This window comes from Rhinoraja longicauda, chromosome 10 (genome assembly GCF_053455715.1).
Source record: "Rhinoraja longicauda isolate Sanriku21f chromosome 10, sRhiLon1.1, whole genome shotgun sequence".
NCBI classification, from domain to species: Eukaryota; Metazoa; Chordata; class Chondrichthyes; order Rajiformes; family Arhynchobatidae; genus Rhinoraja; species Rhinoraja longicauda.
Window position 1 is genome coordinate 54734620 of NC_135962.1, and position 16694 is coordinate 54751313.

A 16694-nucleotide genomic window follows, 5' to 3' on the forward strand; every position below is an offset into this window, starting at 1 on the left:
AAGAGATAGGTGAGACCCTTCGGTTCGAGACCCTTCTTCAGACTGAGAGTCAGGGGAGAGGGAAACTAGAGGTGTGAAAAAACGTACAGAACAAATCAGAGCCGGCGCCGATGACTCAAGAAAGGTGGAGCCCACAATGGTCCATTGTTGGCTGTGTAAGAGGTGATAATGAAACGATATATGGATGCAAACAGGGGAACTAGCAGGACGACTAGGGTAGGGGAGAGGTGGAGAGAGAGGGAATGCAAGGGTTACCTGAAATTAGAGAAATCAATGCACAATATTGATCGACAGATGAGAATTGACAGATTCCTGATTAGTACGGGTATCTTGGGCTACGGAGCGTAGGCAGGAGAATGGGGTTGAGAGGGAGAGATAGATCAGCCATGATTGAATGGCGGAGTAGACTCGATGGGCCGAATGGCCCAATTATTCTCCTATGACTTATGAACCTCTGAGGTGCTTGCACGACTGATTGAGAGATTAGCAATATTTAACGTATGGACATTAAGAACCTATTGAGAGCTTCTGCATGGTTTTTGTTTGATATTTATTTTTTACAATGAATAAAGATTATTTTTGGGAGAAAAAGATCTGAATGCGAGGGGCCATGTTTTTTGGGAGGTGGTGTTGGAAAAGGTTTGCAACTGATGGTGGTGGAGGGTGTAAGTGGTGGGTGGGCGTGGAGGCAGTCAAGCTTGTGGCTTCATTGTGGAGCTTGGAACCATCATCATTGGATGTGGAGAGGATGTTTCCACTAGTGGGAGAGTCCAGGACTAGAGGTCATCGCCTCAGAATTAAAGGACGTTCTTTTAGGAAGGAGATGAGGAGGAATCTCTTTCGTCAGAGGGTGGTGAATTCTTTGCCACAGAAGGCTGTGGAGGCCAAGTCGGTGGCTATTTTTAAGGCAGAGATAGATGGATTCTTGATTAGTGCGGGTGTCAGAAGTTATGGAGAGAAGGCGGGAGAATGGGGTTAGGAGGGAGAGATAGATCAGCCATGAATGAGTGGCAAGGTAGGCTTGATGGGCCGAATAGCCTAATTCTGCTCCTGTCACCTCTGACCTTATGATCATTCACACCAGTGGAGAGAATGGCTCGTGTAGGAAGGAACTGCAGATGCTGGTTTATACTGAAGATAGACACAAACTGCTGGTGTAACCCAGAGGGTCAGGCAGCATCTCTGGAGAAAAAGAAAAGTGAAGTTTTTGGGTCGGAACCCTTCTTCAGATTGAAAGTAGAGGGGATGGCACTGGAGGCAAGTTCCTCTCTACTTTCAGTCTGAAGGAGGGTCCCGACCTGAAATGGAGGGCGTGCAGCGTAGGTTCACTAGGTTAATTCCCGGAATGGCGGGACTGTCGTATGTTGAAAGGCTGGAGCGATTGGGCTTGTATACACTGGAATTTAGAAGGATGAGGGGGGATCTTATTGAAACATATAAGATAATTAGGGGATTGGACACATTAGAGGCAGGAAACATGTTCCCAATGTTGGGGGAGTCCAGAACAAGGGGCCACAGTTTAAGAATAAGGGGTAGGCCATTTAGAACGGAGATGAGGAAGAACTTTTTCAGTCAGAGAGTTGTGAAGGTGTGGAATTCTCTGCCTTCATTGCCTCAGAAGGCAGTGGAGGCCAGTTCGTTGGATGCTTTCAAGAGAGAGCTGGATAGAGCTCTTAAGGATAGCGGAGTGAGGGGGTATGGGGAGAAGGCAGGAACGGGGTACTGATTGAGAATGATCAGCCATGATCGCATTGAATGGCGGTGCTGGCTCGAAGGGCTGAATAGACCTATTGTCTATTGTCTATTGTCACCCGTCCTTTTTCTCCATAGAAGCTGCCTGACTCGCTGAGTTACCGCAGCACTTTGTGTCTATCTTCTGCATAGACCAGCATCTAGCAGTTCCTTCCTACACACTTGGTGTGGCAGTGTTAGATTGGACATTTAATCCGCAAGGAGGTCAAGAGAGAGACACACGTGCTGTGTGCTGAGTTTCACAGACACGGCTGATATTCCTCAGGCTTTGTTCCACAATTAAAAACATTATCGACTCTGCTTTGAAAGGATGGCCCATGCCCAACAGTCTGAATGAAGCTTAGTCGGCTAAAAGTCATTATGCCAAAAGGCAGTTGCTGCATCGGAAGGAAGATGGACTGACCACAATATCAGAATAATTTCACAAAATGCTGGAGTAACTCAGCAGGTCAGGCAGCATCTCAGGAGAGAAGGAATGGGTGACGTTTCGGGTCGAGACCCTTTCTTCAGTCTGAAGTCTGAAGAAGGGTCTCGACCCGAAACGTCACCAATTCCTTCTCTCCTGAGATGCTGCCTGACCTGCTGAGTTGAAGAAGGGTCTCGACTCGAAACGTCACCCATTCCTTCTCTCCTGAGATGCTGCCTGACCTGCTGAGTTACTCCAGCATTTTGTGAGATAAATACCTTCGATTTGTACCAGCATCTGCAGTTATTTTCTTACAATATCAGAACAGGTTACATTCAATGGAGAGAGACACAAAACGCTGGAAAAACTCAACGGGTCAAACAGCATCCCTGGAGAAAAGGAATAGGTGACGTCTCGGGTCGAGCCATCTCTACCTCTCCTTTCCCTCTCCCCTGACCACTCAGTTTGAAGAAAGGTGTCGACCCGAAACGTCACCTATTCCTTTTCTCCAGAGATGCTGCATGACCTGCTGGGATACTCCAGCTTTTTGTGTCTATCTTCGGTTTAAACCAGCATCTGCAGATCCATCCTACACAGTACATTCAATGACATTCTGTCTAACTTGCAGTAGCTGCTGTAATGTAGGATTTGTAGCCATGGGTTGAGATCAACGCCTCAGTGTAACAATGGGGAGGGGGGGATGAGGAAGCTTTAGACGCGCTCTCCTACCCCTTGCCCTCAACCACCTGCCCTCTGGTGGGATTTGCTTTAGAGCCAACAGTTCGACAATGACCCCACCAGCGTTGGACCACATGGACAGGAGCGGGCAGGAGCTTAGTCGGCTAAAGTCGGCAAGGTTGCTGAAGGTCCCTCTGATTTTTCCTCCCATCCAACAGTCTTCCCGAGTGGCCATGGCTGGTGAGAAGTGTGGAGCCGGGGAGAAAGAAAAAAAAACAAATCCCAAGAACCTCCATGGATGGAGAGAGTCACCTCTCGGGTCTTTTCAACTGCTGAGAAAAATGGAGGAGGGGATGCGGCCGCGGTGACGCCAACGTAGTGCGTGACGCCACGGCAGAACCTCCCATTGGATCTGTGAAACACGGGAAAGACACGCCAACGACATGTCTCGCTACCTCGTCCTCTGGCGATCCGTGCCATGGCTCGGAGAAGGTCCCCTTCTTTGGGCGAACACTCGGTTATACGTAAATACATCATGTTTAGGGCCAGTCTGTTGCTGGTGGTGGTGGTGCCAGGTAAGATCAGGCAGAGATTACTGGAGGAGAGTGAGGTGGCTTGTCATCGGTGAAAACGTCCATTTTTAAGGGTTCCTTCTTCCTCAGCGCGCCCCCTGTCCTCAATATTCTTTCGCTTCCTTGAGCTGGGCCACGAAGTCGGCTTCCAAAGGGTTTTCCGAGCAGTTGAGGCCGTTGTTGGGCGGGCGCACAGCGTTGTAGCGGCTCCAGTCTCCCTTGCACAGGATCCAGGGCAGGACGTCCACTTTGTAGTGCAGCTCGGGCGAGAACTCGGTGCTGATGAGGTTGGGAGCCCCGGAGCCCTTCCCCCGGGTGATCAGCCTCATCTGCTCGTCGTAGCAACAGTGCTGGGCGGCCAGGGTGGCGCTGTCGAAGGACAGCATGGAGCGGATGCAGAACTTGGAGGTGGGCTTGTAGATGTCCAGGCGCTCCTTGGGCCCGCTGGCGTCGCGCCAGCGGAAGAACCTGCCCTTGCCGTCTTCGCGGAGGCTGACCACGCTGTAGACGGCCTCGGCGGGGTAGGTACAGGGGCAGTTGGGCAAGTCCGTCAGAGCCTTGGTCAGGTACTTCTTCAGGAAATCGCTCTTGCAGTTCAGCCACTTCTCACAGCTGTCCACTTCTGCTGGGGCCGAAAATTAACAAAGGTTAGGGGTTTTACAGCTTGGAAACAGGCCTAATCAATAAGAACAACTATATTATAAAAAAAGCAAAACACAAAGCTGCTGGAGGAACGCTGAATAAATCATAGAGTCACAGAGCGATACAGTGTGGTAAACAGGCCCTTCGGCCCAACTTGCCCGCACTGGGCAATGTCCCAGCTACGCTAGTCCCACTTGCCTGCGATTGGCCCATATCCTTCTAAACCTGTCCTGTCCATGTACCTGTCTGAATGTTTCTTAAACATTGCAATAGTACCTGCCTCAACTACCTCCTCCGGCAGCTTGTTCCATACATCCTTCCACTCTTTGTGTGAAAAAGTCACACCCTCAGGTTCCTATTAAATCCTTCCCCCCTCACCTGAAACCTACGTCCTATGGTCCTCGATTCCCCTACTCTGGCTAAGAGACTCTGTGCGTCTACCCGATCCATTCCTCTCATGATTTTGTGATATTTAGAGAGAGAATATTCTCAGCGCGAATAAGCTCCCGGTGAGTCTCGGCCACACCCAGCCTTGCTCACCCGCCGCGGAACCGGGAACCCACCAGGGGTCACCCCAGGCTCATCTCCTACCCGACTGGGACCGAGGAGAAGGGTGGGGGGAGTCGGCGGCCGACGCTGGACAAAGGGCCGATTTCAAGATGGCGGCGGACGGAAGGGAGGATCAGCGTCGCCATGACAACGGGCCTTTAAAGGCCAAGATAAGACTGTGCTCTTAAGAACTTGGAAACTTTGTGGGCGCCAGAAACGTGGTGACTCTTTGTGTCCTGTCTCTCGGTGAAGTCTTCTATGACACTGCAATCGTTGCACTTTTGTACTTATATCTATGATTGTGTTTATCGGTCTGAAGAAGGGTCTCGACCCGAAACGTCACCCATTCCTTCTCTCCAGAGATGCTGCCTGACCCGCTGAGTTACTCCAGCATTTTGTGATACCGTACTTAACTACAGAATGATTTCACTGGATTGTATGCAAAAGGAAGAATATCACTCTACCTAGGTACAGGTACACCTGACAATAAAGTATCATCACCTCTCGAACTTCTAAGGGTGTGAGGTGGAGAGCGTTTTTCTCAATTTTTATTTTGTCCATTGAGCACTCAATATAAAGACTTGTTATGCCGCTGCAAGTAAGAATTTCTTTGTTCCGTTTTGTATATATGACAATAAAACACTCGTGACTCTTGACCCATTTACAGATACAGCATGAAAACAAACCCTTCAGCCCAACGAATCCACGCCGACCATCGATCACCCACTCGCACTAGTTCTGTGTTATCCCACTTTCTCATCCACTCCCAACACATTCGGGGACAATTTACAGAGGCCAATTAACCTACAAAAATAATGTTTGTGGCGGCACCAGGCAACATCTGTCAGGTGAGAGACAATTAATGCCTTCAGTTTAGTTTAGTTTTAGTCTTAGAGATTATAGCGTGGAAACTGGCCCTTCGGCCCACCGAGACCAGGCCGACCAGCGATCACAATGGACAATAGACAATAGGTGCAGGAGGAGGCCATTCGGCCCTTCGAGCCAGCACCGCCATTCAATGTGATCATGGCTGATCATTCTCAATCAGTACACCGTTCCTGCCTTCTCCCCATACCCCCTGACTCCGCTATCCTTAAGAGATCTATCCATCTCTCTCTTGAATGCATTCAGAGAATTGGCCTCCACTGCCTTCTGAGGCAGAGAATTCCACAGATTCACAACTCTGACTGAAAAAGTTTTTCCTCATCTCAGTTCTAAATGGCCTACCCCTTATTCTTAAACTGTGGCCCCTTGTTCTGGACTCCCCCAACATTGCGAACATGTTTCCTGCCTCTAACGTGTCCAACCCCTTAATAATCTTATACGTTTCGATAAGATCTCCTCTCATCCTTCTAAATTCCAGTGTATACAAGCCTAGTCGCTCCAGTCTTTCAACATATGATGGTCCCTCCATTCCGGGAATTAACCTAGTAAACCTACGCTGCACGCCCTCAATAGCACCCCGTACACTAGCACTATCCTACACACCCAAGGGCAATTTACAATTTTTACCGAAGCCAATTAAGCTGTAAACCCACACGTCTTTTGAGTGTGTGAGACAATAGACAATAGACAATAGACAATAGGCAATAGACAATAGGTGCAGGAGTAGGCCATTCGGCCCTTCGAGCCAGCACCGCCATTCAATGTGATTATGGCTGATCATTCTCAATCAGTACCCCGTTCCTGCCTTCTCCCCATACCCCCTGACTCCGCTATCCTTAAGAGCTCTATCTAGCTCTCTCTTGTGTGAGGAAACCGGAGCACCCGGAGAAAACCCACACGGTCACAGGGAGAACGTACAAACTCCGTACAGACAGCACCTGAGATCAGGATGGAACACGGGTCTCTGGCGCTGTAAGGCAGCAACTCTACCGCTGCGCCACCGTGCCGTGTCTTGGGTCAATTGGAAATGGGGAAAAGTTCGAGGTAAAACATGGTGTGGTGACAACAGGGAGATGTTTGGAGAGATAACGAAAGGTCTGTGATCAGGCGGAGACCAGGAGAAACTGAATGACACAAGTGGTGTGGCGTTGGGTGAGAGATTGGCCAAGAGGCCCGTGAGTGATGGAACGTACATGGAAGACAGAACATTGCGGCGTCAGACCCTCTGGCCCACAATGTCCATGCCCAACATGATTCCAGATTAAACCCATCTCCTCTCGGCCTGCGTGTGATCCATATACTCCGTTCCCTGCTCATCCACGCGCCTATCTGAAAGCCCAACAGGAAAAGCTGCAGGAAAGTGTGATTGAATATGAAACCACCAGCAGAGATGGAACTAATGAAAGCCATGACCATGAGCATCGGAAATAGAGATACAAAGTCAGGAACGATTGCTGGTGTCGTTGGCCTGTGGTTTGCAGTGAGGCTGATCAGAAAGTGAGTTATTTGGGTTTTGCTGTTACAGTGCAGGAGGTCGTGAGGTGAGGAGTAGAGAATTAAAAGGAGAAATAATAGAAATAATTATTTGACAAGTTTGCGCCATAGACTGGCGAAGCTGGGAAACAGGCCCTTCGGCCCATTGAGTCTGAACCGACCATCCAGGACCCATTTACAGTATTCGGACACTCATCCCATTTTATGCACTGCACGCCAAACTCCCCACCATTGACTCCATCTACACTTCACGCTTGCCTCGGGAAAGCAGCCAACATAATCGAGGAGCTTTCTGACATTGTCTATTCCTTCTTCTCCCAGGTCCCATCGGGCAGAAGGTACAAAAGCTGGACCACCTGATTCAGGAACAGTTCTGATCACACTTCTGATCGACCCTTCTAAAAGCTCGGATACTGTCCTGATTCTCCAACCTCTGTCAATGTGGTCATTGGTCTCTTTCTTCAAAATACAATGCTGCCATGCTGCAGAACTATATTCTGCACTCTGGCGTTTTTTTCCTTTGCTCTACCCGTTGTACTTGTGTATTCATGTTTAGTGTTATCTGATTTAAATGGTTTGCATGCAAACAGAAGCTTTTCCTTGTATCTCGGTGCACGTGACAATAATAAACCTAAACCTAACCTAATATTCCCATCATCTCCCTCCAGATTGTACAAACTAGGGTCAATTCACAGCAGCCAATTCACCTACCAACCCACACAGCTCCAGAGGCAATCCATGATGTCATAGGAAATACACGCAAACTCCACGCAGACAGCGCCCGTGGTCAGGATTGAACCCAGATCACTGAAGCTCTTTTAGGTGGCGCAGCAATAGAGTTGCTTCCTCACATCGCCAGAGACACAAGTTCGCTCCTGAACTCAGATGCTGTCTGTACGGTGTTTGTATGTTTTCCCTAGGCTGGGGCCATGTGGGTTTTCTCCAGGTGCTCCGGTTTCCGGTCCAAAGACTATAGGTTTGTAGGTTAATTGGCTTCGGAAAAAAATGTAGTGTGTGAGATAGTGTTAGTGTGCGGGATTTGCTGGCCGGCGTGGACTTGGTGGGCCGAAGGGCCAGTTTCCGTATGGTATCTCTAAAGTCTAAAGTCTATTGGTGGTGCCACTGAACAGTTATCCCTATCCAGTTGTACACAGGTTAAAACAGAGCAGGAAGCACGGTCACCTGTACACTAGTTCTATCCTGCATACTACAACTTACAGAAGCCAATTAACACGCAAACCTGCACTTTGTTGGAGGCCAGTGAACCTACAAACTCAAACTCAAACCTGTACTTCTTTGGAGCACCCGGAAAAACCCCACTCGGTCACGGGGAGAACGTACAAATGTACAGACAGCACCAGTAGTCAGGATCGAACCCGAGTATCTGGCGCTGTGAGGCAGCAACTCTACCGCTGCGCCACCGTGCGAGCTGCTGGAAATCTCGGGGGTCAAGTCAAGTGAAGGTTGCAGTTGGACGTTTTACCAGAACCCATCCCTGGCTTGCTCTTCGCAGGAAGAGAACATGGATTTACACTCTGCCCCGACACCATTCTAGATGGACAATGAGATCTGGGGGCTGATGGGCCTCCCAGTGTCACCAGACCAGAGAGGGACTGGTTGACCCGCCCCTCCTACCTCCGTCGGCCAACGTGCTCCCACCCTGCTGGAGTTTGAGCCGCGCACTCACCCGCATCAAACAATTCTGTTCCATTTTCTCTCTCATCCAGGGTCTTTTCTGCAGCTGTATTCAGATCATCTTCCATCCCTTCAGGAAAAGAGCAGCCGTCAGTATTCAGGTCTGGCCCGACAAACCTGCCCTCCAGTCAATCCATGCACGTGACCCACTCCCCCACCTGAACGCCCAACGCCTGTTTGGAAGCCCTGCCCCAACGGCACGTTGCTTGCTATTGGTGTTTAGTTCGACCTGATGCAGTTTCTATCCATTGAACCCATTCAAATTCCTGAATAGACACGCAAGGAACTGCAGACGCTGGAATCTTGAGTAAAACACACAAAGTGCTGGAGTAACTCAATGGGTCAGGCAGCATCTGCGGAGGGAATGGACAGGCAATGTTTCAGGTCGGGACCCTTCTTCAGACTCGATTTGTGAATGGTCTTACTGAACAGTTCAACATCTTGAAACCTCTATGATTTACTGCTGGGGCTTAGTATTATAGACAGTAAAACCGTTCAGAAATTGGGTCTGAAGTAGAGTCCTGATTGATTCATAGAGTCGTACAGTCATAAAGTGTGGAAACAGGCCCTTCGACCCAACTTAGCACCACTGATCCGAAATGTCACCTGTCCATTCTCTCCACAGATGCTGACTGAGCCGCTGAGTTGGTCCAGCACCTTGTGTTTTACTCAAGATTCCAGCGGGTACCAGCTACTGAATCTTTCAGTTCTGGGCGAAGTTTTGGGTCGAGATCCTTCTTCAGGTCGGAAGCATGGACATTTTTTGTTGGCCGGTGTGGGCAAGTTGGTCCGAAGGGCCTGTTTCCACACCGTATCACTCTATGACCCGAAATGTCGCGCATTCCTTCTCTCTGGAGATGCTGCTTGTCCCGCTGGGTTAAACCGGAATTTTGTGTCTACCCTCCACAGATACGGCCTGACCCACTGAGTCACCCCAAGCCACTTTGGGGGTTTTTTCTCAAGATTTCAGCATCTGCGTCTTTTGTGTCTCCAGGGGAAGGTTGTGTCGGGCTAATGGTTTCATTATTTTGAGCAGGGTTAGTCTTTTGACGTTGTGTGTATGGACTTCAGCAAGACCTTTGACCGTTCTGCATGACAAGTGGACAAAAAAGGTGGGAGAGAGAGGGGAGTTGGATGAAAAATAAACTGCTCAGTGTCAGGTAGCAAAGGTTTAGTTTAGTTTAGTTTGGTTTAGTTTATTATTGTCACATGCACCGAGGTACAGTGAAAAGCTTTTGTTGTGTGCTAACCGGTCAGCGGAAGGACTACACATGATTACAATAGACAATAGACAATAGGTGCAGGAGGAGGCCATTCGGCCCTTCGAGCCAGCACCGCCATTCAATGCGATCATGGCTGATCATTCTCAATCAGTACCCCGTTCCTGCCTTCTCCCCATACCCCCTGACTCCGCTATCCTTAAGAGCTCTATCCAGCTCTCTCTTGAAAGCATCCAACGAACTGGCCTCCACTGCCTTCTGAGGCAGAGAATTCCACACCTTCACCACTCTCTGACTGAAAAAGTTCTTCCTCATCTCCGTTCTAAATGGCCTACCCCTTATTCTTAAACTGTGGCCCCTTGTTCTGGACTCCCCCAACATTGGGAACATGTTTCCTGCCTCTAATGTGTCCAATCCCCTAATTATCTTATATGTTTCAATAAGATCCCCCCTCATCCTTCTAAATTCCAGTGTATACAAGCCTAATTGCTCCAGCCTTTCAACATACGACAGTCCCGCCATTCCGGGAATTAACCTAGTGAACCTACGCTGCACGCCCTCAATGGCAAGAATATCCTTCCTCAAATTTGGAGACCAAAACTGCACACAGTACTCCAGGTGCGGTCTCACCAGGGCCCGGTACAACTGCAGAAGGACCTCTTTGCTCCTATACTCAACTCCTCTTGTTATGAAGGCCAACATTCCATTGGCTTTCTTCACTGCCTGCTGTACCTGCATGCTTCCTTTCATTGACTGATGCACTAGGACACCCAGATCTCGTTGAACATCCTCTCTTCCTAACTTGACACCATTCAGATAATAATCTGCCTTTCTATTCTTACTTCCAAATTGAATAACCTCACACTTATCTGCATTAAACTGCATCTGCCATGTATCCGCCCACTCACACAACCTGTCCAAGTCACCCTGCAGCCGCCCACAGTGTACAGATACAGGATAAGGGGAATAACGTTTAGTGCAAGATAAAGCCTGCAGTCCGTCTGTCTTTTGTGTTTTTTGTTGTTTTTGTCTGAATTGTAGTTTAATATGATGTAGTGTTGTATGTTATGTTTTGGGGGGGGGGGGGGGGGTGGGTGGTGGGAGGGAACGGGGAGGGAACGGGAACTGTAACATTCTCTCTCCAGAACGGAGACGTGACCTTTGTTCTGTGTCGTGTCTCCGTTCCCGTTGCGGCCTACCACCGGCCATTCACCTGGGAACACCTGGGGCTCTGGTTCGCAGAGCCCGCGGCGCGGACTCACCACCTGCGGCGCTGGCTGCCTGCGGATGCTGCGGGAGCGGCTGCGACTCGTCTCCGGAGGCTCCGGCGCGGGCCGCGTGGACGTCGGAAGCCCGCAGGCCCCTGGATGGGGGCCGACATCGGGAGCTCCGGCAACGGCAGAGGCAGCGTGTTCGCCCGCCCTGAATCGCGGGGCTTGGGTCGGCCCGTCGCGGACCTTTCACCGTCCGGCGCGGCCTGAAATAGGCCGTTGACCTTTCACCGCCCAGCGGGGGCTTCAATATCGGGAGCCCCGACCGCCCCGACGTGGCAACTCCAACAGCCTGACCGCGGGACAAGACGGCAGGGAAGAGAAAAAGACATTTTGGCCTTCCATCACAGTGAGGAGGGACTGGAGGAGACTCACTGTGATGGATGTTTCTTTTTGTTTGGTGTTAGTTGTGATTGTATGTGTTATTGCATTTTTATTGATTAATCTTATTTGTCTTATTGTTCAACTGCAGGTAATGTTTCATTTTACTACACATTTATGTGTATGTAACAAATAAACGACTATTGACTATTGACTATTGAAGTCCAGTAAAGTCCAATTAAAGATAGTCCGACAGTCTGTGATGAGGTAAATGGTGAGTCAGGACATTCTCTAGTTGGTGATAGGATGGTTCAGTTGCCCGATAGCAACTGAGAAGAAATTGTCCCTGAATCTGGAGGTGTGCACTCTGACGCTTCTGTGTAAGGATTCTGCTTTCACCTTTTAGACTCCAATCACTCCCTCGGTAAAAAACATCCCATCCATCAGTTACCCATTTTTAGTTTAGAGATACAGGCCTTTCGGCCCACTGAGTCCGCGCCGACCAGTGATCCCCGCACACTAATACAATCCTACACACACTGGGGGCAATTTGCACTCGTACCAAGCCAGCTCACCTACAAACCTGTACGTCTTTGGAGTGTGGGAGGAAACCGGAGCTGCCGGAGAAAACCCACGCTGGTCGCGGGGAGAACGTGCAAACTCCGTACAGACAGAGCCCGTAGTCAGGATGGAACCTGGGTCCCTAGTGCCATAAGGCAGCAACTCTACCGCTGCGCCACCGTGCCGCACACTTGTAGCCTTGTAGGGTGCTCAGAAGGGCGGGGGGGGGTGGGGGTTAAGGATTCTGGCTTCACCTATTATGCTCCAATCACTCCCTCGGTATGAACATCTTCTGATTAATCTGAGGAAAGACATTCTTGCCATAGAGGGAGTACAGAGAAGGTTCACCAGATTGATTCCTGGGATGGCAGGACTTTCATATGATGAAAGACTGGATAGACTCGGCTTGTACTCGCTGGAATTTAGAAGATTGAGGGGGGATCTTATAGAAACTTACAAAATTCTTAAGGGGTTGGACAGGCTAGATGCAGGAAGATTGTTCCCGATGTTGGGGAAGTCCAGAACAAGGGGTCACAGTTTAAGGATAAGGGGGAAGTCTTTTAGGACCGAGATGAGAACGTTTTTTTTCACACAGAGAGTGGTGAATCTGTGGAATTCTCTGCCACAGAAGGTAGTTGAGGTCAGTTCATTGGCTATATTTAAGAGGGAATTAGATGTGGCCCTTGTGGCTAAAGGGATCAGGGGGTATGGAGAGAAGGCAGGTACGGGATACTGAGTTGGATGATCAGCCATGATCATATTGAATGGCGGTGCAGGCTCGAAGGGCCGAATGGCCTACTCCTGCGCCTATTTTCTATGTCTATGTTTCTATGTCCCACCAGTCACCACGTTAGCGCTTCCTTCATCGCGTTGCCTGGGCTCCCAACATTTGACCCTGACCCCCGACCCCTGACCCCCGACCCCCGCCACTCACCCGGGCATCGGTTGAGGTCGCAGGTCCGCGACTCGGTGGCGGTGCAGGCGTAGCCACAGGACCTGGTGCGCTTCTGGTTGCCCGTGCTGCAAGTCACCGTGCAGGGTGACCACGCACTCCAGTCCTCCTCGTCCTTGTAGTCTGCGGGTGGGGAGGGGAGACAGGTCAGAACCGCCCGGAGTCTGGGCACGGAGTCAGACACTCCGCCCAGGGACAACTCATAAGTTCATCAGTCAGAGGTCATCCCCCTTCCCTGCACACCAAGGACAGTTTAAGTTCATAAGTTAAAGGATCATAGTCAGCCCATTCGGCCCATCAAGTCTACTCCGCCATTCAACCATGGCGTTTGTACAAAGAAAAATTGTAAATTGTTCCCTAGTGTGTATGATCGTGCTCAGGGGTCGTGTACAGGGGTCGCTGGTCGGCGCGGACATGAAGGGCCTGTTTCCGCACTGTATCTCAAACTAAAGGAGATAGAGGGAAGGTAGATCAGCCATGATTAAATGGCGGAGTAGACGACGGGTCGAATATCCTAATTCTGCTCCTATAACTTTTAGTTTAGTTTGGAGGTACAGCGTACAAAACAGGCCCCTCGGCCCACCGAGCCTGCGCTGAGCAGCGATCCCTGCACACCAACACTATCCTACACACTCTACCATTTATACCAAACCAATTAGCCTACAAACCTGTACATCTTTGGAATGTGGGAGGAAACCGGAGCACCCGGAGAATACACACGCAGGTCACGGGGAGAACATACAAATTCCGTACAGACAGCACCCGTAATTGATATATTCAAGAGAGAGTTAGATATAGCTCTTAGGGCTAAAGGAATCAAGGGATATGGGGAGAAAGCTGATTCTGGATGATCAGCCATGGTCATATTGACTGGCGGTGCTGGCTTGAAGGGCCGAACGGCCTACTCCTGCATCTATTTTCTGTGCTTCTATGTTTCTATGTAATCTTGTGTGTGACTATGATCCTTTAACTTATGAACTTAAACTGTTCTTAGTTTAGTTTAGAGGTAATCTTGTGTGGCTTATGAACTTAAACTGCCCCTGGTGTGTAGTGAGTGGGATAGCAGAACAAGTTTACAGATGGTCGATGGATGAAAGATAGACACAAAGATAACTCAGCGGGTCAGGCAGCATCTCTGGAGAGAGGGAACAGGTGACGTTTCGGGGTCCCTTCTTCAGATCGATGGATGATGTGGACTATATGGGCCGAAGCTTCCATGCTCCATCTCTCAACTATCTCACTTTTGGTTGGCCTGCCTTTTGCTGCCAGTTTCCTGTCGCCAGGAGGTTGACTCACCGTAGTTAAACTTTTCCTTGGAGGACCAGCTCTTCTGCAAGGGCCAGTCTCTGTCCCAAACTCCGTCCAAGGTGCTGAGGAAGGTATCTTCTCCCTCGTACTCCACCGCGTAGTCCTCCTCCTCCTCCTCCTCATCGCCGTCCATCCCGTTGGCAGAGTCCAGGCTTCCCACCTCGGTGGAGTCCGGATACTCCCAGAACAAGGGCCAGAAGATGTCCTTGTGGGACAGCCATTCTGCCGAGGAGAGGGGCCAATCGTTGAGGTTCCCCTTCAACAGGTCCATCTCAATTTCAGCCTGAGGATCATCCACCACCTCGATGGTCACCTGTTGGACATACAGGTCAGACATCATTGGCTTCTAATAATTATGCGTTTAGAAACCCAACTTTAGACTTGAATGAACAAATTATTATCGCATGTGGCATGACAGAGTGAGATTCTTTGTTTTGCATTCCCAAGGTGTGCAAAGAGTCACCACATAAAGGGCACTGACAGGGTTACAAAGTGCAGGTGCTCCTCGACTTACGATGGGGTTTTCGTTCCGATAAACCCATCGATTTCGTAAATCGAAAATATGGTAAGTCGGAAATGCGTATCGCAAGCCGGGAAAAGATCAAACTTCAAAATTCGAAGGATGGTTTCTACCGAACGCGTATCGTAAAGTTTGCACCATCGTAAAGTCAAAATATATCGTAAGTCGAAGCATCGTACGTCGAGGAGCATTTGTGTGCCACTTTATTCTCGGTCCCCCTTTTCGTTCTCGGTGGTCCCCTCAAACCGGGGCCTCCATTGTTCTCAGCGGCGGGCCCCGTACCCCCCCGCCACCCACGTGGCCCGTCCGACCACCCGTGGCCTCAACCGCCGGCGCCATCCTCGTCCTTGTCCGCCGACCCTGACCCCAGCCCGGCCACCGGCCCCAACCCCCACCGCCAGCGCCCCACAGAGTCGTTAGAAATACAGTGCGGAAACAGGCCGTTCGGCCCACCGACCAGCCATCTCCTGTACACTAGTACTATCCTACACACACTAGGGACCATTCACAGAAGCCAATTAACCTACAAACCTGAGTGTGGAGAAACCGGAGCATCTGGAGAAAACCCACGCAGGTCACATAGAAAACATAGACATAGAAAACATAGAAAATAGGTGCAGGAGTAGGCCATTCGGCCCTTCGAGCCAGCACCGCCATTCAATATGATCATGGCTGATCATCCAGCTCAGTAACCTGTACCTGCCTTCTCTCCATACCCCCTGATCCCTTTAGCCACAAGGGCCACATCTAACTCCCTCTTAAATATAGCCAATGAACAGGCCTCAACTACCTTCTGTGGCAGAGAATTCCACAGACTCACCACTCTCTGTGTGAAGAAATGTTTTCTCATCTCGGTCCTAAAAGACTTCCCCCTTATCCTTAAGCTGTGGCCCCTAGTTCTGGACTTCCCCAACATCGGGAACAATCTTCCCGCATCTAGCCTCTCCAACCCCTTAAGAATTTTATATGTTTCTATAAGATCCCCCCTCAGTCTTCTAAATTCACAGGGGAGAGCATACAAACTCCGTACAGACAGCACCAGTAGTCTGAAGAAGGGTCTCGACCCGAAACGCCTTCAGTCTGAAGAAGGGTCTCGACCCGAAACGTCACCCGTTCCTTCTCTCCAGACATGCTACCTGACCTGCTGAGTTACTCCAGCATTTTGTGCTACCTTCGATTTGTACCAGCATCTGCAGTTATTTTCCTACACACCAGTAGTCAGGATGGAAGCCGGGCCTCTGGCACTGTGAGGCCGCAACTCTACCACTGCGCCACCGTGCCACTCTACTTCCCTTTATATACTGCTGTCAGATCTCCCCTCAACCTCCAACATTCAAGGGGAAATAATCCAAGTTTGTCCAACCTCTCCTGTGGTTAAGACAATCAGAACCTTCTTTCCCAGGGTGAAATGTGAACGACTAGAGAGCATCGCTTTAAGGTGAGAGGGGCAAAGTTTAAAGGCGATGTGCGGGACAGAGTCTTTGTTTTAAACACAGAGATCGAACATGCTGCCAGGGTTGGTGGTGGAGGCAGTGGTGGCAGCTGCAGAACTGTGTCTCGGACATGGCAGTGAACAACACAGGGGCCCCACAGGGGACGGTCCTCTCTCCCTTCCTGTTCACCACCTGCACCTCGGACTTTAGATAGAACTCGGTCTCCTGCCGCCTGCAGAAGGTTTCTGATGACTCTGCAATTGTGGGCTGTACCAGTGAGGGGAGGGAAGCTGAGTACAGAGCTAAAGTCAACGACTTTGTTGAGTGCTGTGGGCTGAATCACCTGCAGCTCAACACAACAAGACTAAGGAGTTAGTGGTGGACTTCAGGAGGAGAGGAACATTGTCTCCATCAATGGTGTGGATGTGCAGTTTA

At 50.0% G+C, this 16694-nt stretch overlaps 1 protein-coding gene across 1 annotated transcript in view; it reads right to left on the reverse strand.

Annotated features, from left to right (window-relative positions):
* Positions 1-2314: 2314 nt before the first annotated feature.
* LOC144597699 (isthmin-2-like) overlaps positions 2315-16694 on the reverse strand; it is a 37204-nt gene continuing 22824 nt past the window's right edge. The window contains exons 3-6 of the mRNA XM_078407230.1: positions 14295-14619; positions 12981-13121; positions 8666-8743; positions 2315-4030 (exon numbers count right to left, since the gene is read on the reverse strand). Coding sequence (XP_078263356.1) covers positions 3513-4030; positions 8666-8743; positions 12981-13121; positions 14295-14619 — 1062 coding nt within the window. The 3' untranslated portion in view covers positions 2315-3512. The remainder of the gene's footprint in view (positions 4031-8665; positions 8744-12980; positions 13122-14294; positions 14620-16694) is intronic.